This window comes from Pangasianodon hypophthalmus, chromosome 4, assembly GCF_027358585.1.
Source record: "Pangasianodon hypophthalmus isolate fPanHyp1 chromosome 4, fPanHyp1.pri, whole genome shotgun sequence".
In the NCBI taxonomy this organism is placed as follows: Eukaryota; Metazoa; Chordata; class Actinopteri; order Siluriformes; family Pangasiidae; genus Pangasianodon; species Pangasianodon hypophthalmus.
In genome coordinates, this window is record NC_069713.1 from 13,279,734 (window position 1) to 13,303,730 (window position 23,997).

Consider the following 23,997-nt stretch of genomic DNA (forward strand, 5'->3'; position numbering starts at 1 on the left):
TTGAATTGTGAGGAGCCATGCCGCCCAGTGACTATTCAGTTTGATTTAAATGTATTTGTATAGCATGTTTAACAATAGACATTGTCCCAATCACAGCTGTTGTGAACAGGCATTTTGAAATTGCTTTGTGTTCACAAAGACCACATTACATAATCAGGCGTGGTATGCTCAATGTAGAAAGCATAAACCATCCTTAGAGCTTAGGAACACCTGCAGTCCACACACACAACAGCTATATGTGCAGCAGTTTTTAGAAAAGTACCATTTTAGGGCCATTACATGAGTAGTAAGGCCATTGCTTTTGTAGTTTTCGCCACCAGGATAGAAAAAGGATTTGAAAGTCTCTACTGGTGGGCAAATTTATCTAGAAATCTACTGGTGTCTCTTTTTTACAGGTCGAGATACTAGGCTATAATATTCTGGCAGTTGTTTGTGAGATATAGGTTCCATAGAAATGGAAAAGAGAGAAAACCCAGACTATTGTGGATGCTGTAAGGTGCTCAGGTTATTCTAGTTCTTGCTTTGTAATGGTTTCCCAAACTGCTTCTTTCTACTGTCTCTCTGTCTTGCTTTTGCCATTTCCATCTCTATCATTTTATTTTTTCTCACAAACACACTCGCATATATACACAAGCATTATTGCCATCTCATGCTGTGTGTCTTCGTTCACTTGTCCCTCTTGCTCCCATTGCATGCTTTTCTTCTTTTTTTTCCTCTCTCTCTGCTGCTCAAAGGGTGTCTCTTCAGTTCCTGCTGTAGCTGAGTTGGCAAGTGGCTCTGAATGCAAATAAGACTTACCCAACCTTTCTCTCCCTCTGTCTCACACACACACACACACACGCACACACACACGCAGCTCGTAGTTATATCTATGCTTTGAAAAAGCTTCAGTCAGGGAGCAGGAGCCAAGAGTGAAGGAAGGTTGGAGAGAAAAAGAAGGCAAAAATGATAAATGAAACCTAAAGAGATAAAGTGATATGTCATTTGTTGAATAGGAGAATAAAAGGTCCTAGTTTTTCCTCCTTTTCTTTGAGTATGAATCATGATGGCATTTATTCATATATGGCTATATTCAGAGTTGGCAACTTAAGCCAAGAAGTTACGTCAATATTTTCAGAGACAGGTCACGTAGCTGCTTAATTTGATTACCTGTGCACCCAATTCAGATTATTATTAAAATCATCTGCATGTAATTTGTTCGTCCAAGGTTGCCAGATTTTACTTTTGTAAAATCTTTTGTAAACCACGTCAGAGAAGAGTTTTTTCATTACAGTCTAGACCACTGCCTTTAAACACAAGAACTTGCTTTTAAACCCGAAAAATTAGAGAGCAGAGTCGATGGTTAATTGTGCATAAAAATTAATGTAGTCATGAGATACTAAATCAAGGCCGTGAAATCATAATGTGTGTTTGGGATTTAGGTTATATTATCACACTTTAAATTTCCTATTTTGAGTCGACAAATTAATAAAATAATGCTAATGTTTTGTTTAATTTCATGTACTTTTCTGTAAAGAAAGCATGCCCTCTGTTTGAAAGATAAGCTGACTGAGCATTCATTTGCTATGCTTACAGCTCAATTCAGTCTTTGAGGTAAGCAATGTCTCTGATTAAGACGTAGTCTCCTCTGATGCAGAAAAAAATCTTTTAATGAAATTTAAAGGGATTATTATTAATTAATATGTCATATTTATGTATTTAATATTGGCCTTCATAGTTTTTAGTGTAATTTAAAGCCCAAAATATGAATTTCAACATTATATATTGTGGTTACATCAAACTGTCAGCCGGGGCACCAGACTTGCTGCTCCTTGCTCAAGCTGATATCTCACAAGAAAATGCACTTAATTCTAGGTCAGAATTGTACATAAGTAATTGTCTAAAACATTTCTCTTTGTTTTAACTCCACCCCTCTCTTGTACCTGCCCGAATAGCATTTAAGTCCATAGTTACATCTGAGATCTGCATAAATCTTCACTATGCACTCTGAATGTGGCCCAAACTGACCATATGTCTTCACTTCTACAAAATAATGAGCACAAAATAAGATGCATTTACATGCACTTAAGTAATCCTCATACTGTATAAGGCTGTAGTTATATGAGTTGTTTTTTATGTCTCTTTATCACATAATGATTTCCTTCTGCAAGCAGTCCAGATATTGTAGAATTTTTATGTGAATAATCTCATAATGTTAGAATTATTACTGTGCATATAAATCAGTGGTCGCTGGTGGTTTTTAAAATAGGAGAAGCACAACTGTCTGTTATGGACATTCATATTAATGTGCTCATTCTAATACATTATCACTTCTACAGTAACAGCTTGTTCACAGGGACTTGCATGACAGACGATCCACATAATCTAAGATTAATCATAAACAAACACAGCCAATCAATTTTACTATTCCAAGAGAGCTGAATGGACCTTGTTCCCTGACTCCTCATAAGTTTGAGCATCACAAGACCTTTCTAAACTCAGGACAGCATTAGCAGGGTCGGCCATTTTGTGCCAAAAAGCAGCGAATCTGCTAGCTGAAGAAGGTAGTGACAGCTAGCTAAACACTTATAAACAACAAATTTCACAAATTAGTGCAAATAATCAAACAAAATTTTATACTTAAAGTTTATTTACAATATGTACAAATTATAAAGAAGAAATAACAAGACATACTAGTGTGTTTTGGATTAGGCTACTCAACTAACTACAGAAGCACTACTGCAGCTTCAAGCGATTCTGACTGGTGTCGATATGTTTGAGATGTCAGTCGTGTTCATCACCATTTCAGTGACTGGCAGTAGGTTATGAGGTTCCACGTCTTTGAGAGATCTCCCTATCATCATAAAGAGAATCCGCGTGTCCAACTGGGAGAAATGAAGAGTGCGCGGGTTTTTTTGGGTGCAAAACCCTCCCTCCTCACTCCCATTAACGCCCAGAGACGTACGTTGGACACGCGGATTCTCTTTATGATGATAGGGAGATCTCTCAAAGTCCAGGAGGGACAGAAAATGATGTGTTGAAATCCTGTTGTCCCATGAGCATTAATCTTTCATCCCATTAAAACACACTGTACTTGAATCTTCCATAGGGTCCCAGAGAAGCATGGCATCATGAGTGTCTATCAGTGCTGTGTCAGGGGCTTCAAAGGAGATTTTAACTCAAGCTGCGCTGTCTGCCAAAACCAGTTTGCGTTAAATGAACAAGCAGTGAGATATTGCACTGAGATATTTGATTCGCTAAAATATTGAATTTTATTGCTGTATTTCAGTGAAGTTTTTGGGGAAGCCGGGTAGTCTTAAAGCAATTGCCTGTGATATAAATGTAGTTACAGAATGAGAAACAAATCAAGAGTAGAAAAGGTATATTCTAGGAGGTTAAGGCTAATTCACATCCAAAGTGCCTAAATCTACCAGACTAACAGCACTATGACAGACGGTGTGAAAGGTGTCCAGTGGAACAAAGCTGGGAAACGGCATGCTTTATTTAAATCCGAGCAATTACTGGCCACATTTCGTATGTTTTAACAAGATTAAGTCAATGTCACTGAGGCAAGCAAGAGAAAGATTGTCTCTCAAAATGAGCAAGATTACACTAAATCAGTGTGATTAGCCTGCATCTGTCATACACGCTCGCATACACAAGAGGAATGGAGTAAAAGAGGCAATAACTTCTCAGCCTATTAAGCATTTATAAAGACATACACAACCTTGCAACAGTGGCCTCAGTATAGTTTCTAATAGGTCGTCAGGGCTGTGCCAGCTGTAGTGTGCCTTTTAAATAAATGTTTTGCTTCACACCTCTGACCTCGCTGAGGCTTTGCGAAAGATTCAGTGAAGCAGACAGACATGGGGCTGTGTGTCATAGTGCTCATGAGGCCCGCCAGTAATTGTCACCACTGGTGTTGCTGGGAAATTGCTTTAACCTTCATGCCTTCTCCATTGCCACCACTCCGTAAATGTCATCCTATCTGGCTGCTGTCCCTCTCCCCTCTGTTTAAACACTCCTCTTTTCCAAATGCTCACACTATCTCTCCAAAACATTCTGCCTGTCTCTCTCACACACACATACACACACACACACAAAACACACAATACACATACACACAGTGTACAGTTCCAGTCACCTTGCCTTGCAATAATGTCCTCTCCCTCTCCTTTTTTCCTCTATCTCCACCAAGCATTCTCCTTCATATCCTCCATGCACTGTATCTACTCTTCCTCTTATTTTCTCGCCATCTTTCTGTCCTAACCAGAAGGCCTGCATCGTATTCTCAGCCAGTCATACTGTCACTATAGGTACATTTCACAATCTTTTTAGGAACTTAGGGACTGTAGGCAGAGGAGGAACCAGAGCTACTTTTAATTCATGAACTATAGTTTTGGTTCTTGTTCCAAGAGCGAACTTCAGTAGGGACCAGACTGTATTAGTGTGGAGCTTGTGGTATTCTGCACATGCTAAATGTATATATTAGTAATCTTGCACAGCGTTGCATAAAAATGAACACTGTGGGAACGATACATCCAAAATGTATTTACCAGACTCAGTTGGGTACGTATGAATTACTTTCAGGGGGATATGATGAAATATGCTAAATAAAATCACTGCATGATCTGTACAATTAAGTCACAGTGTGATGTGCTCATACATTTTGGGTGGATGCCAGACTGCAGTAGAGGCAGTGGTGATATTCAGAATTTGTCATTTAATTATTTAAGGCACGACCTACTGTCAACCAATCTTTGAATATTAATAACTTTAATAGAGTACATTTATTACAGTTACACTGAACATGATTTAGATAACATGCTAATAATAGGGGAAATTATATATTACCTTGTAAAACCAGATCTACCGTTGTTTTTTTCCTCCTCACTCGATCTCCAGTACTTTATTGGCTGTCACATTGATATCACTAAACTCAAAGTGTAGCTAGTTGGCTAGTAGCTTTCAGACAGAAATGGGGAAAAATGCAGGGTACTGATTCACTAATCCTGTTTCTTATCATAGCAGCTAGTATCCAATAAAATATGAATAAACTAATTAAAGGCCACACTCAATTGATGTTTGGGTAGGTTATATATGGAGGAATCATAATTATGAGTTTGTTGACCATTTATTGTGATTTCTGTCACTATTGTGACAGTTACTGCACAAAACATTGCTTTTTGACACATATATTCAACTGTACTGTGTCTGTTTTATGTTAACTGCCTACGAATAAGCATTTGGAATTGTCACAAAATATTTCAGGTTCAAACCTGAAATCCTAGTCTAGCTATGTCTCTGAGGAGGTTGGAGAAAAATGCTACTCCATGCAAAGAATTTAGCTAGCACTAGATCACAAGGAACCACAAATTAGCACACAAGTTGGACACAGCCTATTACATGCTGAACGAGGACCACCGTGAGTTTAAACAGACAAAATAAAGATTTGGAAGAATATCGATCAAATATCAAAGACATAGCCTTTAGTTCGTGAAACAGTTTCTTTTAATGTAGTTTGCTAATACTACACTAGAGCAACATAATAAAAATAACATAACTATATTGAAGCATTCATGATTGATGACATCCTACTTACGTGTTATGGTAAACAGTTGGGCAGTTGGTCATTTGGTTTCCAACCAAAAGAAAAGAAGCGGTTACATAGTTTCTGTGTTAAATATATAGCTTGTGTTGCTAAGATAACAGTGAGATGAAACTTTTGTTTCAAGTTTCAGATGTGAGAAGATGATCCTGTGAGAATCATTCACAGTGCTTTTGTGTTTAGAAGGTTCCTTAGGCAGTGGTGACTCAGTGGGTAAAGGCTCTGGGTTGAAGGTCAGGGGTTTGCACCACCAAGGTCAAGCCTCTGCACCACCAAGCTACTGCTGTGGACCCCTGAGCAAGGCCCTTAACCCTCTCTTAACACTGGCTTGACCCTGTGCTCTGACCCCAACTTCCTAACAAGCTGTGGATATACGAAGAAAAGAATTTCACCGTGCTGCAATGTACTGTATGTCACTGTATGTGACAAATAAAGGCTTCTTCTTCTAAAAAGGGTTCAAAGCCTGAATGTGAGCTTCCAATATTCACCTGGGTTAAAAAAGCGAATGTCATATTTGTACATAAAAGCAAGCACAAAAGAATGACAACTTCAGATTTGTTAACTACTTACTTGTAATATCATGTATAGGACCCACACTCTGTTTTGATATTAGAAATATATAGAAAATGTGAATTATGTATATATGGAATAAAAAAATTGATTGAGCAAAAACAATCAATAACGGTGTGGCCAAAACGAAATGGAGTTACCGTTAACAAAATCAGATATTATCAGTTAATTTTATTATTTACTAACTTCTGACTTACATCTGACTGTAACAAAGCATATTAGAACAAGAGTTTTAAACTTTGCAGCTGCAAATATTATAAGAGCAGCTGGTATAAAAATATTCATCAACACTTTCAGAATCAGTCATACCAATCAGACCAATCAGATGCAAGAATTTAACATTTCTGTGGTTTACTAGAAAATGAATATACAATTTAAAATATATGTGAAAATAAAGTATGCCATATGGCATGAAGTTATTCAGAGCCCAATATCATGCAGCAAGATTAATTTAGCCAGAAGGTTTGGAAATTTGAGTTTCCATACATAGCTATAGGCAGCAGTCTGTAGCACAGCCTGTATCCTGGGCTTGAATTCTAGGTGAAATAACATTGCCTTTAAAGACTGCATTACCAAAGTGGCATCAGAGGAAGGGTATTTCAGACAGAAGTCGATTATTTCACATAGCAGCACTGGGCCGCAGAGTTCTCGATCATCACAAGACAGTGGCAAATAGTTGTGCCCAACACTGTTCAATACCTAGAGGAATTGGATATGATTTCAAACACTGGTTCAGGACTGGTGTGCTGGCAAAGTCAAAATAAGATCAGCCCATTTTCTTCTGCAGGATTGTGGAGGAAGGAACAGATTGCAGTCATACACCTGTTAGGCCCATGTGGCCTTCTGATTGAAAACTTGCATCCAAATCACTGGGAGAATTTTGAATGACGTCTGTTGAGGCACATGTGTGCATGTGTGTGTGTGTGTGTTAAACACTCTGTGTTAACAGTTTCCTTTAAGGATAATTTGCAAAATCACATCATCAAACATCTTTCCTAAAGGAGACACGAGAAGTTATTAGTAGATCAAGCAAGTAGGAAAAGAAACTAACCAAACAATTCACAAGATAAAAATCTGAATCAGACAATCTGATCACGAATAAAAAAGAGATTAATGATCGCTTCAGAGAATTTTCCTCTGAATTATACTCATACTATAGAAAACCAATTACCCACATGGAATGCAGCCATTTTTGGCAGTCTAAATTGAGTGAGACTTAAATGAAAAATGACCTTGATTCAGAATAAGATGCTATTCAGTCTTTTCCATCTGGCAAGGCCGCAGGTCCTGATGGACTTGGCTACAAATTGTACAAAGCTCTCAGTAAAAGACTTTCTTTCCGTATGCTTAAAATGGTGAATGGTTCAGTAAAAATAGGAGGCTGCATTGATTAATAGAGGCAGGTTGAGTCTTTTTGAGTTACATTGCACTGTGTGGCAGGATCCTTTATCTCCTTTTCCCTTTGATAGGCCATTGGCTTTAGGGATCAGGAGACATCCACATATTCATGGGAAATGCTGAAAGTATAAAAGGGCTTGGAAAATCTTGTCAACATATACCTATTTATACCACAGCACATTTGAAAGCTTGAATCTGATTGGTCAGAAGGTGTGCAGTATTTTCATTTAACAGCACAGATAGTTCCACTTGTAACGAACGATAGGTTAATATTAAGGCACTAGTTCTAATACATTATTGTAACTTTCATAACAACATTGTAGTAACAGTCTGTACACAGGGACTTGTAGGGCAGATGCTTCCAATAATCTAAGACTAATAATAAATGGATTTAAAAACGGGTCATTGTTTAACAGTCATTCATAGGAAATGCTCATGGTGAATGTTTTGTTAGGACTTTTATTTAACATTTATGGAAGGAGTCTTGCTTGTAAGCACTCTCAGCCTTGGTTAAAATTTCTGTTTTCTGCGTTTTCATGGTAAAATGATTGAGAAGAGAAAGAGAACAAGAAAGAGAGGGGGAGAGAGAGAGAGAGAGATGATAGAGCAAGTAAGAGGTTGGTGGGAGAATGACTGTTTATCGCAGCTGTAACGTAGGTGAGAACAGGATCTAACTTGTCTCAATCTAATTAGAAACCATTAAAATGCAGACGTGTCACTTATTAATAAATCAAACATTGTAATCATTGCAAATCACTGTGGTATAAGTAGAATAACACGCTCCAGACTGTGCTCTTATACGAAAATAATGCTGTGCTGTTATATGAAACTCGGTTTGTGCCTCATGCCGTTTCACACGCCCAGAGTGCATTATTTTCATAAAAGAACACGGTCTGTTGTATGTTGTTCCTTACATAGCCTATGCAAGTTTTTGTCTTCAGCTTAATTAACTGCATTGATTCAATTAACAATTTATACTGTACACAGTCAGGTAGAGCAAAAGTGAAGTCATGTCTGCAATGAAAATACAGGGTGTCCCAAATGGCCCCATACATTTCTATACAGGGAAATTAACACTTTTTAGCAAAATGTAACTTTTTTATGTAACAAAATATAACAAAATTTTTCAAAATTAGTTTATATTATATATTGTTTTTCGGATAGCCTTTAAGAATGCCTTTGACAAAAGAAGAATGTATTGAAATCATTCTCATGGCTGGATCATTCTCATGGCTGGATCAGGAAGCAAGGTTGCGATGGACATGCATATACATGCATAACACAAGCTGTGTTAACACGAGTCAAGAGTGAGAGAGGCTCCATGTGTTTACGAAGAAATGGCAATCATGTAGAGGATGTTTTGTAAATAAATTTGCGTTTTGGTAAAAAGTGTTAATTTCCCCTATGTATGGAGACTTTTGGGACACGCTGTATAGGGCCAGTACCTTCGGATTTTTGAGAATCGGTTTAGTGGTTTGGTTTTAGGATACCAAGAAATTCATATATTAGATTAAATAAAATTGTAAAAAAAATCTTTTTAATAATAATTGACAATAATAATTGTTTAGCAAACAATAATAATCGTTTGGCAACATCTTTACTGAAATACATTTTTGAGGATTCTAAATTAACGTTTCCACACATGAACATTCACACACCAATATCATAATAAATTATTTGTTATCTAAGACTAATGTACTGTCTAGTGGTAAATACTGTAGGTCATCTCTATATACTGTTATTTACCCAATTTAAAACCAAATTCAGCTTTTTCTAAATGCACACGTGAATGATGTGGCATTTACAGAGATCTGGGAAGATGACTTATCTTGAATACGAAGCTGTTCTATGAGCACTAGGCAGAAAATGATTCGGTTTAAAAGTATTGCAAAGGCTTTATTACTACAAAACCAAATTAAGGTAAAATCAATGGCTCTGTGTCTCCACAGTGTGACAGGTGCAATATAGCCGTAAGATTACTATCATACTTATTTTGCTTCTGCTGTGTGCTGCAAGACTATTAGTCTATCATGTTTGAATAGGTTTTTTTTTTTGTCAAAAGCTTTCAAGAAAAATATCAAGCCAGATAAATTTGCAGCAATTTTTGAACATGACATGGCAACCACACTTCTCTACAACAGACAGTAGGGTCAAATGGTGAGCATCGCTGCAGCCAAAAATATATTACTGTTAAATAGTTAAATCTCCAACGATTCTATGTTTTAATAAATGATTCAATGAGTCCATTCTTAAATCTTTTGAAAGATGAATAAATCTAGAACTTACTCCATTACTTCATTGCATTATCTGGACAACTCTATGGAACCATTAAATGTGTGAATGCCTTTTTTCTACTTAGCTTTTCCTCCTCTTCGCAGTTAATGTGAATTTGTAATAAAAAAAAAAAGAGAGAGAGAGAGACATCTTTCCTATGCATATGCATCAGCTGTTGAGTTGGCTGGTGTTAGCAAATCATGCTGATTGGTGCAGAGTGAAGCCAGGACAGGAAGTCGAGCTGAACAAATGTATTACATAAGTACTGCAAGAGTGTGTGTGTGTGTGTGTGTGTGTGTTTGTATAAAGCATGAGCCAGTTCAGTACAGATATAAAGCTGAATTGAGTTCACTGTAAGGCAGCAGAGATGGATGCAAGTGCAGGCAAACTTTAATAACAACAGGCAAACAATTTAAATTACAAACCCAAGACACAGTCAAAAGCAGGCATGGGTCAGATGATCAACAAACAGGGCAAACTAAGCAAAGCCAAGAGCAAAATAACAAAGTAGCAAGTTAAAAGAAAGCAAGCACTAGAGGAAAGGCTTGGTATTGTCACAAGAATAATCTTGGAGTGAGACTTTTGCACTGAATGTATGAATGGTTGTGTTATTTTTTATAGCAGTGTGTATGATTTGGATCAGGTGTGTGTAATTAAAAATCTGGTGACCTTGAACAAGGAAATGACTGTGGTTGATGGTAAAGGGAGTCTGGTTTGGCCATGTTGTGAGGCTGTGATGAACTCTGGGAAGTTGAGTTCATGGCTAAAGCCAGTGCTGATTTATAAAGGGCTCTTTAAAACCTGATCAAGTTCAGTACAGATATGTAAAGTTCAGTGTGGCTCTATAAAGCTGGCTCCAGTTCACAGTGGATCAGTAAAGTCAGGTTTAGTTCAGGATGGAGCTATAAACTGGATCCAGTTCAGCATGGATCTATAAACCCAGATGCAGTTCAGCATCGATCTATAAACCCAGATCCAGTTCAGCATCGATCTGTAAAGGCTGATCCAGTTCAGTGTGGCTCTATAAAGCCAGATCCAGTTCAGCGAGGCTCAATAAAGCCAGATTCATTTCGGCATGGTATCTACAGTATTATCAGTTTCAGTGTGGATCTGTAAGTTTGACTTGATCCAGTTAATATGGCTCTATACAGTCTAAACCAAGCATGATTCAGTTCAGCATGGATCCATAAAGCATGATCTGTTTGCACAATTCCATAAAGTTCAGTTCGGCGTGGGTCAGTAAGTTAAGCATCATCCAAATTATGCTTGTGGCTATATGCAGTCTGATCCACTTCAACACAGCTCTATAAAGTGTAATCCAAGATTGATCTGTAAAATGTGGTCCATTTCAGCATGGCTCCATAAAACCTTATCCAGTTCATTATGGATCTATAAAACCTGACCTAGTTCAGCAAAACTTAATCTAATTCAGCCTGGATCTGTAAGTTAAAGGTGAAGCAATTAATATGGCACTATACCAGTCTGATCCACTTCAAAACAGCTGTATAAAGCCTGATCCAGTTCGGCACTGCTCTATAATGACTGATCCAGTTAACATGGCTCTATAAAGCCTGTTCCAGTTCATGTGGCTCTATAAAGCCTGATCCAGCTCACATGGCTCTGTAAAGCCTGTTCCAGTTAACATGGCTCTATAAAGCCTGAGCTAGGTCACATGGCTTTGGAAAAGTTTGGAGAAGTCTGATCTACTTCACATGGCTTTGGAAAAGTCTGATCCAGTTCACATTGGCTCATGAAGGCTGATCCAGGTCACATGGCTTTGGAAAAGTCCAGTCCAGTTTATGTGGCTATACACATGGCTCTATAAAGCCTGATCCAGTTCTCATGGCTTTGGAAAAGTCTGATCCAGTTCAGCAAGATAATGTAGGTACTGTAGGTAAACATTAGAAAAAGAGAATTATCATCATCAATAAATCACAGGACTGTTTTTTCTGTTCATCTTTGTGCCTCAGGAAAACATGTGACCACTGCACAAACTGTAGAAAACTGGCTTGAAGACAAACTTCACCCACAGGTCATAGATTAAATGTGGTGTAATGTGTGCATTGACAGGTTTTACTTTCCAGTACACATGATCAGCAAGCTCTATTAACTTCGTCCTTGAAGTTCTTGGGAAAAATCCAAGTCTCAGTCTAGCAGTACACAGTAAAGAAAAATAATAGACAGAGCAGCTGAGGAAAACTGAGTCAAGAGTTAAAGGGAGAATGGAATAGCAAATGACAGAGCAGTCAGGAAGGGAGAGGAGAAGAGGAGATAGGCAAGGCAAAAAAGAGTAGAGGAAGCAGGTCCAGTGGGAGGAGGGCGATTTGGCTGAGGAGTTTCAGCATTGGTGCACTACTCATTAAACGGGCCAAATCATGCATAACTATGCACACAACTTTGGCTTTGAATTGATTTTTTAAGGTAACTGGACTTGCCTGAGGCATGCAATCCATTTAGAGAACAGAGAGAAATTGAGAGAAATAAAGAAAGGGAGGCAAATAGGAGCTCCTCAGTTCACCTTACTAAATAAATGGTTATTACCTGAAAGTTTCATTTTTTGGGTCGTTTGGGGGGGTCTTATATCCTTCACCTTTTTTATTTCTTACAATGACAGTTGGTCTCACTCACCATTCAAAGTTCAAACAGATCTCAATCTCTCACACAGATTTTAAGGAAATAAACGGATCTTTTCTGTATCTCTCTCTCATATCGGTTGACACTGATCACAGATGATGTGCATTTTTATGTGCAATAACTGAATTTGCCAGATAATAAAATAAAAGAGATTTACCCATACAAACACACTCAGTACTCACAGAACATGACAAGTATAGAACAGATATATATACTATAGATTACAACAAACATTTCTAACAACAAATGTTATTTGAAAGAAAGTGTCTTTTCAGCATCGATCTGAAAAAAAGATGCATTTACATACAGTATAGCTATTTTTTCCTGCACAGTACAGCAACAATTTTACTGTGCATTGTCTTGGGCTGCATGTTTATTAATATTTTGATTAATGTTCATCATCTAACTTGATGCTTATTCCTGCAGGGTTTGCTTTGTCTTCTTCACATCTTGTTTGCTTTGCCTAATGCTTAATAAAAGCATTACACAACCATATTTTTTTTTATTTTACCATCAACAGAAATTATGGCAAACATCTGCTTGTGCTTAAACAAGGGGGAAAAATAAAAACACATCATTCTCTATCCACACTGTATTCTCAGTGTGTGTGTGTGCGGTGTGTAAGTGTGTGTGTGTGTTGTGGGTATTTCTTGATGGTGGCCCCCGCCATGCATAGGCTCCCTACTCAACACGTGATGTTTTGTTTTTTTGCTGAGTATGAGGGTGAGAGCCTGTGCGGAACAGGGGCTGGAGGGACCTGGGCAAAGAAGGAGGAGGAGGAAGCGGGGGGGGGGGGGGGGGGGGGGGGGGGGGGGGGGGTCTTGTTTTTCAAGCGACCGAGGTTAATTCTTTATTCTTCCTTATCGATTTTTCTTCATCCCCGGAAGCCAAACAAGCTGTTGGAAACACAGACACTAAAGATAGTGTAAAGGGGCAATAACAAACAGTGCACAACAATGACAAACCCACTTTCCACAAGCCAGAGAGAATATTCACAGATCTAATAGCACAATTCTTTGATCTTGCCAACAGTTTGTGTCTTTCTTGCGCTTATTGTGTGTTTATAATGCCTTTTTTGTTTTCTTTTGTTTTTTCATCTTTTGCAAAAAGATAAAATCAATGACCTCTTGATGAATTGTCTTTTTTGCTCTTGCTTCTTTTCTTTTTTGATGTTTTTCTTAGTTTTTTTCTTACCACAGTAATATTTTTTGAATTTTCTCTTTTCTCTTTTCCCCCCCTCCTTTTTGTCTTAACCCTAGGTCCACTCACAAAAAAACATGATGAATCTACAATGAACCGGCCACGAGACGAAGGTATTTTTGTTGCATGTTTTTTCTTTTTTCTTGTATTTTTTGGGGGGGAAATAAAAGACAGCCGTCCTTATTAGTCAGTGTGTAGGAGTGTTTGTTAACCACATGTGCAAATCATATATATATATATATACTTCCACACATTTATATACACGTGTGTGTGTGTCTGTGTGAAATCGGAAAGCACTCTTGGATGACTTTGTTGAGTAGTCAAAGGCCGCTGGTCCTGGTGTTGAGAAAGTGTAGTTTTCTAAGATTACAAAATGAGCCTGAGCTGCTGAGAAAATCCGGCTATATCACTATTAACAGAATAGGAGAGAAAGGCTTTGAAGCATAATACTCAAACAGAGTTGTTAAAGCCATGATTTTACAGCTAAGCAACTGTTGCTGGTATATAGAAGCGTTGGGTGCAGCTCAGAGAGATTATAATGGCTGAAATATCAGGCCAACTCTAATGAGGACAAATCAGCCGGCCTCTGTTCTGCACTCACAGTGTCGGTGGAGGAGCCTCTGGAGTGGCTTTAGCTGTGCTCGCAGTAAATACCACTCTGCAAGTATCAGAAAATCACTCATAGAGTGGCTAGATGAAAAACATCAATAGTGTATCAGCCTCCAAAAGTACACTCAGACATACACACACATTCATGCCCAGCCTTTAGCACCTGTTTATTAATGTCTTACAAATCTTTTTCTTCTTTTTGGCCTCTGTCTTGGAGAAGGATTATGATGAATTGTACTACTGTTATTGAGAAGGCCTTGCTGTCGAAATTCTTTGCCCCGTTCTTGTGTTTACAAAGAGACTCTTTTTCTCTCTTTGCCCTTTTCAGTCTTGCTTTTTTCTTTTTGGACCAATTTGTCTTCTTTTTACCTGAAGACATCAACACTGTTTGTGGCTAATGTGTTTTTTTTTCTTTAAATACATGAATAGCTAGTTTGGGCCTTGGGAGGACTGGTCAGTGGGTATTAAAATGACACATTTACACTGAGATGTGTGTATGTTTGCATCAGTGTGTGGGAGAATGAATCACAGAGATAGTATGTCTACTTGAGCCCAGCTGATTATCCAGAGAAAAACTGTTTATACAAGCCACTGTCAACCCCAAAAATACCCCCCCCCCTTCTCTTTCTCTCTCCTTTACTCATAGACACTCTCTACCGCCCCCTCGCTATCTCTCATTTGGTCTCATATTATGGGGTGTATGCTGTCTGCTGGGGCTGTCGATGTTAAACCTGTCACCCTGTCTAGCACATCATCGCTCCATCTTGCACATCTATATTTCACCCACCACACAGATGCTACAGCAGTGTCAGCTCACCTCACTGCCATTTTCATTTCTCCCAGGGTGGCTGAGGGATCTCTAACCACAGCTCAAACAGTAGGACTGGGTGGAAGATGTAGGCTTTGTCCCTGCTTCTGTCTTCATTTTAGCTAAGAATATTCTGTTAGTAATCTTATTTCCACACAGCAGATGAAAAATAGAAATGTGTGATTAGGACTGTCAGTTGGTAGATGAAACAGCACACCATTTAGTATGTAGTATGGAGTGTTAATTACATTCAGTTCAGGATGTAGTACAGAATGGCTGGACGTACTAAATAAAAATATCTAAACCATTTTCATGGAATTAGCAAATCAGCTACATTTTTTGCAAGAAAAAAGAAAGACCACAGCCTATGTGTAATATGGCAGACCACCAATGGTTATAATTTAGCTGTTACTGGAAGTAATACAAAATATACAGCAAAAAGAATGAGAATGGCAGCTGTATCCAGCTGGAAAAAACTGTAATTTGCTAAATTAACATCTATTTGGCTAGTTTCTAAATTTGCAGCTTTTGTTTACATTTTTCCAACCTTTTAATTATCCCTGCCCCTAGTTAAATGGAGGGATTGTCTTTGTTTGGAAGAAAGTGGAAAGGTAGTTCAATGTTTTAATTACAATTGCAGTTTGCCTTTCAGACAACAGGGGGATCTAAAATAACCAACTGTTTCTTTAAATATCACTTTGGCTGTGTGCAGTAATTGCTGCTAAATGGATATACTGATCTAATTTGCAACATTACTTTCACCCATTCAAGCCTATCTAGATCATAGCTTGAATATTCAGAATGAGCACTCATTCAAAATTGTTTTATATAGTTCCCAGCAAAAACAACATGCATATACTGGTAATGAATGTTGATTCAGTTATGTCATATAAAAGAACTTGACTACACACAGTTTCATTCACTAAAAACCAATAATGTAGAGAAAATTATTCAATAAATCATTAAAATCATAAATTATCAGCTGTACCCATCAGATACGGTCTGCACATATGCCTACTTTACACATTCTCTCATCCGTCCGCACTATTATACTATTTACTGTAGTATAACCTACAATTTACTGTAGTATAGTACATGTTGTTCTATTGTTGAATAGGCCACTGTGTCTACCCTGATAGGTGGGGTCAGGAATGAGGATATATGAGGCAGGGGCTTAGAGAGTAGAGCTGCTTGGTTTATTATTTTTAATGGCACTTTTCACCACTACTCACCATTCAATTTAATGGCACACTCAAAACGAAAGAAAAGCACATGCAGCTTCCTGCTGCATGACTCATTCCAAATTCAAGTTCAAGTACAAGTTCAAAGTCTAGCTTAGCTCCACGGGCCTTTGTCTCTCTCTGGCAATTGGCAGCCAACTGACAAGAGAAAGACACATAAATAGGCTGTCATTAACCACACACAGGTATACACCATCACTTGTTACCTGCTTTTTTTCTGAGACCCCTCCTTCATTTCTTCCCACCTGATGGCCAGGCACTTATCTATGGAGAGTTTCTTGCTCATGTGTGATGCACCAGTCTGCAAAATAAAGGGAAATGGAAAGTCAGGAGAATGCAACAGCAGATTCCCACAAATAACAGCTTTGATAATGGTGAAATACCTGTTGACATGACTGTATCCAAAAAAATGGCCTCTGGTGCATTTTAGTGAGATCAGTCCTACTATGGTAGCCAAAAACTGCCTCACTTTGTTTTTGGTCTTGGGCCTCAGACATTTGCAATTGTTGCCATCGTATCACTTTGAGGATGCCTCTGGCCATGACCCAAGTGGAAGCCCAGATACCGAACATCCTATCCAACCACACCATTCTTCAGGTTTGTTGTGAGTCCCACCTGCCTCAAGGATCTTAGGATAGATCTCAGATGCTGAATGTGCCACTCCCAGTTGTCACTGTAGACAGTTGTGTCATCTAGGTAGACAGCTGTATTCAGTATATGATTCATTGAAAGGGGCCCCAAACAGCCACAATGGAAAGGTGACAAGTTGATGTAATCCAAATGAAAAGACTCTTTTTTTCATTTGTTTTTTTGTTTTTCATGGGATACTAGTGTCAAGGGGATCTGCCAGTAGCCATTAGTCAAATCGTATAAAAAAAAAAGTCATGTCCAACCAATTAAGCAGTTCTTCAGTGCTTGGCATTGGATATGTATCAGATTTAGACATTACATTTACTTTTCTAAAGTTCATACAGAACCGAAATACCCCATCTTGGGCAGAAGTACCACTGGGATGCACCTGTCTCTGTGGGACACCTTGATTATCCCCATGTCAAGCATGTCCCTATGTTCATTCCAAACCACTTGTTTATTCTGTTTGGGTAATTGAAAGGGATGGCTGCACACAACCATACCTGGGGACAATCTGTGTGGTGTTATATGAGGATACTGTGATCAGGTGAAGGTGAAAACACATTGGAAAATTCCACTTGCAACTGGGCAGTCTCTCATTGGGACCAGCTGGATTGAGCTGAACCTTTTAGGCTCATCTCCAGTCCCAAGTTCTCTCTCTCAGGAACCACCATCACCAGAGCAACATGGAACACCTCTCTTCAGGGTTGAAGGATGTTGAGGTGGTATATTTACAGTGCATCACCTCTATCTGTTTGCCTTACCTCATAGTCAACATCCCTGATTCACCGTATGACCACAAAAGGCCCATGACAATTGGTGAGTAATTTAGAGCTTGATATGGGCAGTAAATAGGGAGCCTGATCTCCCAGGGCTCTTGCAGCTGATTGGCCCTTTTATACAACTGGGATTGACAGAATGATAGAATTGATGGAATGTACTAAATTTTAGTCCAAACACATCCCTGATTAATCATGTACCTAGGTTCCATATTTTCGTAATATGAATGTGATGCCTTGGTCAGTCAAAATCTCTTTCAGGATTCCGACTCAAGAGATTACTCAGAAGAGTGCCACTACATAAAGCATGCTGAGAACGGCACTGCTTCCCAGTATCACACTGCAGAGTCCATCATGGCAGGACACTGGTCCTGGCTCCAGCACCATCAGGTTGACTTCTTCTCTGGTATGATGCTCCTCTGCCAGTAACCAACTTCAACATGAGTCCCAGAGTAATATGTGTAGCTAGATCTCACCAAGAATCAGGGACTAGGAACCACTGGTGATACTACACAGAGGTCTGGCTGATGGTCTGCAAGATGGATTTTTTGAGGCTTTCATACTTCATATCGGTCTGCTCTGGCAGCTGCTGTGCCACCCATGAATGCAGAGGCAGCAACCAGACTGCCTACTGGGTCTTGGCCCCTCCCCATGCAGCATGCTTGAAGAGCTTAACTTAGGCTTCCAGTTTGTCCTGTGGAGACATTTTTGTATCTTGTGAAGGTGAAGTGGAGCACAGGGGGAGTGCCTGCAGCTGGAGTGCCAGAGGGTTGCAGCAAGCTCTGTTGGACCTATCAGTCCTTTGCCTACCTTTTCCCCAGTGTTGCAAAGCTTGATGGTGGGCTTGGTGGAAGGAGTTACAGTAATCACCACAGTAAATGGCAAGGTCTCAGTCCCAGGTTTTGGCACTAGTGTGACAACGCTGGTAAGTAGGGTGAGGAATGAGGATGCAGGAAACAGGGGTTTAGAGTGTGGAGCTATTTATTATATTTTTAGCAATGCTTTTCAGCACTACTCCTTTCAATTTAATGGCACACTCAGTACAAAAGAAAAACACATACAGCATTATATTGTTATCTGTGGTATCAAAGGGCTGTATTCAAAGTTAAGTTCAAAAGATAAAGTAATATTTATGGGGAAAGTTGGGTTGGGCAGGTTGTTAAGTTGATTTTCCATGCAGCCTGTCAAAATTATTAAATTATCTAAATGTAGTTTAAACACAAGCAATTGCCATTAAGCCCAAAAAACGGGATAGAAAATGCAGATTGAAGAAATAAATTGCATTTTTTTCCCTTTACTGTCAAATGTAATACAGTGTAAAATAAAAGTGATATAAAATTTAACAACGAAAAAAAGATAAATATGATGTTAATGTGAAGATGGTAAACACTGAAATAAACTTTTAATAGAAGTCTTGTATATTGCCAATATAATGCTGCATGAATAGTCCTAGTTGCAATTATCACAATAATCATTGGCAGTTTTGGCTTAATTTATAGCAATATAGCTTCCATCCTCATTCTTTGTCAGCTTCTAAAATAGGATATGATCTAACACATCCTATCCTTTTGCATTTTATTACATTACAGCAGGGGTTCCCAAACTTTTTGGGTGAATGACCCCAAATGGATATTATGACATTTCTGCAAACCCAGGCCTTGACCACCATACATTTTTTTTCCAGATTTCCGGAAATTTAGGACTACTGACTAAAACATGTGAACATTTTATTATGTCAGTAACATATGTCTCATATACAGTAAGTGACTAAAAACACACACTTTATGTACATCTGGAGGATTAAAAGACAAGATTCCCTAGATCACATGTCAGAGCCAAAACATCCCTTTCCATCAGAAAAATACAAGTCAAACTGTAAAATGTTTGGCGATTTATGCGCACCAACATTAAACAGACTGACAAGCTCTGTTTCTCTTTAAAACTTTCCGTCATTGAGATTGTTGTCAGTGAGTTCTGACCTTACATTCAAAATATTTACTAATCTAGAAGACCCTGAAGGCTGGTATGCAAAACAGACTCTTTGATAGTTTGAAGGTTACATGAGTGATTTTTAAAATTCAAATACTAACCACAATAGGAAAATCAGTTAGTCTTAATACTCAATAATGATCTGGAACAGTACATAACTATGTGATTTAAAACGCAATGCTAGTTTGTTTAGCTGAAGTAGATGGAAGGGGAAATTTGTTAATTTTTATTGTTGAATTCCTATGCGAGTGCAGGGTGTCAGGATAGCAAGTACACTTTTTATTTAAAAGTAGCATGTTTGAATGTGCCTCACAGTAACCTTTCAAAACAGTAGAAAACAAACTCCATCTTCATAGTTAGAGCAATATTTCTAATAATAATTTGTAAAATGAATAAAACGAAAGTGGAGATTGCGAGTTTCTCTTGCGACCCCATTTGTAAATTAAAATTTCCATTTTGGGATCCCATTTGTGTGTAAGTATATGTGTCTCACAAGCATGTTGTGTTTAGTGAGGATGCTGTACTATTATAAAGAGTTCAGTCATGTTCCATTTCCTTCTCCTACCCCAACCCAATGTGATGGATGATTTGTCCTGACTGTAAATGACCACAAAGAACAATATAGTGAAAGGATACATAAATATAATTTGTAATGGTAATCCATCTGCTTTACTGTTCTTATAAGTGTAATATTAATGTTACAGTATAAACATGACTGTGAAGAACAGATATCTTCCTTTCCTGTTTATTGGTCGTGTTAGTGTGACATAATTGGTTTCTCTGTGACATGATGTATTTCTGGAAAGTTCAGTTGGCCTCACAATTTGCCCTCTCATGCCTTTTTTCTCTTTTCAGCTTCACATATTGATCTCCTGATTCGTCAAGTATATTTTAATGGTAACTAAAATTTGCTGACACTTCCTATTGATGATGCATATTTAGTGATACTTTATGTTTAATGGAAACTAGCAAGTTAGCGAGTCTTACTACGTTTATGTTAAATAAAATATACTATATTTTAGCTAAATATTGTATATTGGTTCAGAATACGCTATTTTGTAAAACACTGGCTAGCTTGTCTTCCCACACACAGATCTCCCTAACAGTAAAAAATGAATAACTATAATAACAGCATACAACTCACAGTACTTTTGTTACTTTACTACATTTACAAGCAAGTGTGGGGGGCACAGTGGCTCAGTGGTTAGCACTGCTGCTTTGCACCTCTGGGGTTGGGGGTTTGAACCCCACTTCCCCCCCTGTGTGTGCAGAGTTTGCATGTTCTCCCCATGCTTCAGGGACTTCCTCCGGGTACTCCGGTTTCCTCCACCAGTCCAAAGACATGCATTGTAGGCTGATTGGCATTTCCATATTGTCTGTAGCGTGTAAATGGGTGTGTGCGATTGTACCCGGTGATGGGTTGCCACCCTGTCCAGGGTGTCCCCTGCCTTGTGCCCCAAGTCCCCTGGGATAGGCTCCAGGCTCTCCGCAAACCTGTGTAGGATATGCGCTACAGAGAATGGATGGATGGACAAGCAATGTGGAGTTTAAATGGAAGTCTTGCACAAAAGGAGGAAATATGTGCTATTACTTAATTATTACTTACACAATAAGGCAGATACCTGGATTATTTGACTTCCAAACATGCTACACCAGAGGGACAGATCCAGTGTGATCAAATGTTACATATTACAATATCATCCGTATTTTGGTAGTGGGAGCACAAATGAACAATCTTTATTATGATATCTTTGTGGGCAAAGTAGCATCACATACTGGTCTATCACCCATGAAAAGAGTCAGTGTAGGAGAGCAGTGTGTGAAAACACAACATGAGGTTCAGTAGCTACACTACTATAGAAACATGGGGAATGGATGACATGACCATTAGGGAGGGAAATAGGAAGTGAAAAGGAATAGTGTAGGCAAAAAATGGGTTAAACTGTTGAAAGAACAATCAGGTAGTCTATGGTGCATGCGTGTGTGTGTGTGTGTGTGTGTGTGTGTGTGTGTGTGCAGGGTAATCACCAGGCCTGTCAACTCCTGGCTGCATGTGCACCAGCTACAGGGCTGTCAGCATCTTCTCTGCTGCCCACATTGCCCTCAAACACACACACACACATACACACACACACACACACACACACACACACACAAACACCAGTTAAAAGCTGACAGACCCTATTTCAAATTATCAGAGAGAGCAAGAGAGAGAGTCAGAGAGAGAAAGAGAGAGAGAGAAAGAGGGAGAAAATCAGAGAGAGCAAGAGAGAGAGAGAGCAAATATATGAGGATCAGACATAGGGGGAGGAGATGGATATATACAGAGGAAGATAATTGCTGAGCAAGCATTAATCAAACCTTAATGAGACTGGAGTTTAATGGACTGCATTAAATTCATTAGAGCACTTTTTAATCTTACCAAAAACTGGGCTTGGGTTTATAAATGAGCCTTGCAATGATATTAAAATAGTATACATTGTTAATTTAAAGTAGTATACTCAAACACATATAGATACAGAGTGTATCAAAATGAGTGTCTAATCGATTCTTAGAGCCTTCTTAGATAGTCTTTATTCATTTCATTTCCATTGGTCTGTGCTCATCCATATCTGCTTCGAGAGCATGGCTTCTCCTTGCTAATATTAATTGAAATACGTTGATTTTTCAAAAAGAATGAGAAATGAGATGTTAAGAAAATGTGAAACATAAACTCAAATCCAGTTCCTACTAGAGCTGGAGAATCATTCAGGCCAAATGAAAGTTTTAAGTGCTGTCAGGCTGTCTGCTTCCTCATTTCCTTCTGTGAATTTGAATCATGTGCAGAAAGAGAAATGAAAAAAAAAAAAGCTACTGTCAGTTTTTGAATTTCCAGGTTCTTAACTGGATGCTAACGTCAGACATAGATACAAGACACATGCCCATGTCTATCTATGAATTTTAATGTTCATGCCTTACCAAATTCTACCAGTTTTGGAAGTTTAAACAGAATGATTCACCTTGCAGGATAAGTGTTTCATTTTAGCTTTGTGTTCATAGTTGGTCTTCATTCTTTACAAAATATTTTCAGCCTACTCTGGCCCAAAATACTCTACTATATGGATTACTCAGTGGTGGAAATATGAGCTCTGTAATACTTGCACTAGATGTTTATATATTAGTGCTGAATCACAGGTTCTGGCATTTTAAAGTCTGGTTACTCCCAAAAGGGAAAAGGGAGAAAATTGCATTTAAAAGTTCCATTCAAGTTTCACTGAAAGTCACCAACACAATGATTGTCTAAAAGCAACTACTATTTACTGATTTAACTTAAATTTAAGGCAAACAAAAAGTATTACAATTCATTATATTTACATTATAACTGGATTTGTTGTCAAAAATTACTTGATAACCAAAGTATCTATGTGGAATTATCTTAAACTGATTTAATATTACCCTGAGTTTGCAAGGACTCACCCAAATTTATGGGAAGAACCTCGAATGTAGACACTTGTAACGGTCAGTAAGTTTCCAGACACAGAGGTTAGTTCGTGTTATTTACTACTTTATAATAGCAACTAAATACAGTTGTTCCCTCACCAGTATCAGATTTTCTTTCTCTCTTGAAATTGAGGCACAAACTCCTCTGTCCTAAAGATTTGAGTCTCGTGGACGTTCCAGAACATTGAACAGCTAGGTGTTAAACTAAAAATTTTAATTGTTGGCAAATCACTTTAGTATAAGAGGAATACTATCGCTGACATACAAAATCAAAAACTTACCAAAATGCTCAATTATTATTATTATTATTATTATCATTATTATTATTATTGTTATGTTAGCAGTTGTAGCTGCATTTGCAGTTAAAGAAATCCTGAAAGTCGGGCGAGACGCATACCCTCCGCACCCCTACTTCTCACACCCTTGTTACAAACTGAATCTATTTATGCCCATTTCACACATAACTAACAACTTAATCAAAGTATGACATTCACTGCATGACGAAAGCACACTTATCTAGAAAGCTAGCAATTAAAACTCTTTAAAAACTCTCCAAAATCTTTAGGCAGACTAACCATTTTTACAGACGTTTGTTCAGCTGACTCCTTATCTGCTCAACATGATCTATGAAGAAAGCTGGCAGACTGATAATAATAACCCAAAAATGGCTCTTGGGCCAGCTATAACTAATATACAGCATTTGTTTCTACACTGCGCTTGGATATAGAGTTGAAATATTTATAGCAAGCATGAGTGCATGTAAGGCACTCTGGTTAAATTAGAGCATAAACATTCAGA

The 23,997-nt window shown here is 38.3% G+C and overlaps 1 protein-coding gene across 2 annotated transcripts in view; it reads left to right on the plus strand.

Annotated features, from left to right (window-relative positions):
• nlgn2a (neuroligin 2a) overlaps positions 1-23,997 on the plus strand; it is a 161,892-nt gene that overhangs the window by 80,128 nt on the left and 57,767 nt on the right. The window contains exon 3 of one of the 2 annotated variants that reach the window (XM_026936982.3): positions 13,723-13,776. The exons of the other annotated variant lie outside the window; for it this stretch is intronic. Coding sequence (XP_026792783.2) covers positions 13,723-13,776 — 54 coding nt within the window. The remainder of the gene's footprint in view (positions 1-13,722; positions 13,777-23,997) is intronic. 2 annotated transcript variants of the gene reach the window in all.